Below are 2,500 nucleotides of genomic sequence, written 5' to 3'. Positions count from 1 at the left end.
CTGTGTCTCTTGAAGGAAGTGGTGTGCATAAACGACGTGGGAACAAAACATGTGTGCGGTTAGGGCTCTCGTATGCTTAGAATATTACGACTATTGATGTTAGCTATTTGGATCCAGGAAATCTGCGCCAGGTGAGGTGGAACGTCGGTTTTTTCCCTCTTTTCTCTCTCCTGTTCCCTCTCCGTGAGATTTCTCGGACCGTGGTTCCGTCTTTTATGTGTGGTTAACATCTGATTTCGCTCACGATGTTCTTTTATTTATTTTTTTACTTTTTGTTCGTTCTGTTATTATTGTCATCTGCTGATATATATTTTTTTTATTATTTATTGTTGACTTGATTTCCTTTTCATATATCTGAATTTGTGTGTGTATATTCCTATATATGCATGTTTGTGTGTGCGTTCACCAGTGCAGTTAAACAGAGGCTATAATATTCTACAGGACCAAGAAATTATTAAACTTATTTGCTTCACAAACAACCTAGAGCCAAACACAAGCACTTAACGACATACCAAAGATAACCATCTCAAGTCCAATCTAATTGAACATTCCACACATTGAGTAAGCCTAAGGTAATACGTCCCACAGACTGATAGCATAGTAACCAACCCACCCAGTAAAGCCTGATAAGAATGCCCGTAAGATAAGCCAGATATCCAGCTCAAGGTAACGTCTCTCCTGGGTAGTTGATCTCCAGGCAAGGGTCGCCTGACAGACACCTCGAAATCTTACAAAGCGGCTTAATGACAGTAGACGTAATAGCTCGACGGAACACTCTCCCAGACTGCTGATAGTTTCGTTTGTGTCACAGCCGCTAGAGGGCACTACAGAGGTGCGTGAGGCTGCTGTAGAAACCGCATTGGGGCGAAGAGGCGCCGGTTATTATCTATATTTTTTTTTCACTTACACCAAAGTATATCGTTTATTTATTTATTTTTAATGTTCTCTCCGTCATCGATTTTTTTTTTCTCATTTGATTGCATATTCCTCTCTTTCCCCTCCGGAAGCTATTATAGCGCAGCAGACAATTTTTACCTTTAATGCCATTTGAATATTTGCGGTTTTGTGTAATGTGTCCGGAGACGTGCAAAAAGCCAGCACCGGATTTGCCAAAGAACGGAAAAAATCTTGCCACTGTGAGGTTCAAGGAGTAGACACATTTGCAACTAAAACTTTTGTCATTCTAATTATGTGATCCGATAACCTGCGAAAATGAAATTAGTTATTTTTAGATAAAGATTAACTAGAAGATAAGACTCAAGGAAAGCATGTGGGAAATTCCTAATCATATGGTGTCCGAATGGATCCCCCGTGACCTTGATGCTGTCGTTATCTCGCGTCTTTTTTTTTCTTTTCTTTTTTAACACGTTATCAGGGTTTCTTTTTAAACGTTCCGGTGCATTCAGTACAGACCACAACTTAATCGCATTATGAATATGTTAGTATTTTGTGAATGATGTATTGCAAGAAGCACGTCTCTGGTACTAATTCGCGACGGCATAATTTTCCTACTTCGCCCTCCCTTCTTCGTCCTCCCTCCTCTCTCTTCCCCTTCCACACCTAATTCCTGCACTATCGTCCTCTTCCTCCGCTTCCCCGCTTCATCCTTCCCTCCCCTTATTCCCCCCTATTCACCACTCCTTTCCCCTTCCCCGGCCCTCTCCTCTCTCTCTCTCTCCGGCCCTCTCCTATCTCTCTCTCCCCGGCCCTCTCCTCGCACTCCCCTCCCCTTCCTCTTCTCTTACCCTCCCTCTCCTCTCCGCTATCACTTCTCCTCCTCTTCTCCCCCTCTCCCATCCTTTCCCCGTTCCCTCCCATCACCTCCTCCCTCCCTCCCTCCCTCCCTTCTTCTCCCATCCTTTCCCCGCCCCCTCCCATCACCTCCTCCCTCCCTCCCTCCCTCCCTCCCTCCCTCCCTCCTTCTCCCATCCTTTCCCCCGCCCCCTCCCACCACCTCCTCCCCTACCTCCCTCCCTCCCCTCCCTCCCTCCCTCCCTCCCTCCCTCCTTCTCCCATCCTTTCCCCGCCCCCTCCCATCACCTCCCTTCCTCCCTCCCTCTCACCATGAATCTTCCTCCCACAAGGTCGCCATCCCTTCAGGCTCTGTACGTGTCCTAAAATGATTCGTGTTATTTCGTCACGTGTGGTAACTTCACGCGGCTTACTGCATTTAAATACATAATAGTTATTTCTTCTTCCCTTTCTCTGGTCGAATAGGAATCTTGGTATCAGTGTCTAGTTTCTTGAGTTTCATCATTTCAAAGGTTGATAATGAATGAAAATGATACAGATAGTATGTGGATAGATAGACAGATAGATATATAGGTAGATAGATAGGTAGATAGATAGATAGATAGATAGATAGATAGATAGAGAGATAGAGAGATAGAGAGATAAAAAGAGAGAGAGAGATAGATAGATAGAGAGAGAGAGAGAGAGAGAGAGAGAGAGAGAGAGAGAGAGAGAGAGAGAGAGAGAGAGAGAGGAGAGAAAGAGCGAG

The 2,500-nt window shown here is 44.9% G+C and overlaps 1 protein-coding gene across 1 annotated transcript in view; it reads left to right on the top strand.

Annotated features, from left to right (window-relative positions):
• Positions 1-2,500, top strand: part of LOC125039147 — a 21,455-nt gene that overhangs the window by 87 nt on the left and 18,868 nt on the right. The window contains exon 1 of the mRNA XM_047632905.1: positions 1-131. This exon is cut by the window's left edge and continues 87 nt beyond it. Within this exon, the coding sequence (XP_047488861.1) occupies positions 73-131 (59 nt within the window). The 5' untranslated portion in view covers positions 1-72. The remainder of the gene's footprint in view (positions 132-2,500) is intronic.

This window comes from Penaeus chinensis, chromosome 26, assembly GCF_019202785.1.
Source record: "Penaeus chinensis breed Huanghai No. 1 chromosome 26, ASM1920278v2, whole genome shotgun sequence".
NCBI classification, from domain to species: Eukaryota; Metazoa; Arthropoda; class Malacostraca; order Decapoda; family Penaeidae; genus Penaeus; species Penaeus chinensis.
Note: the sequence above shows the minus strand (reverse complement) of the source record. Positions and strands in the feature narration are given on the sequence as shown.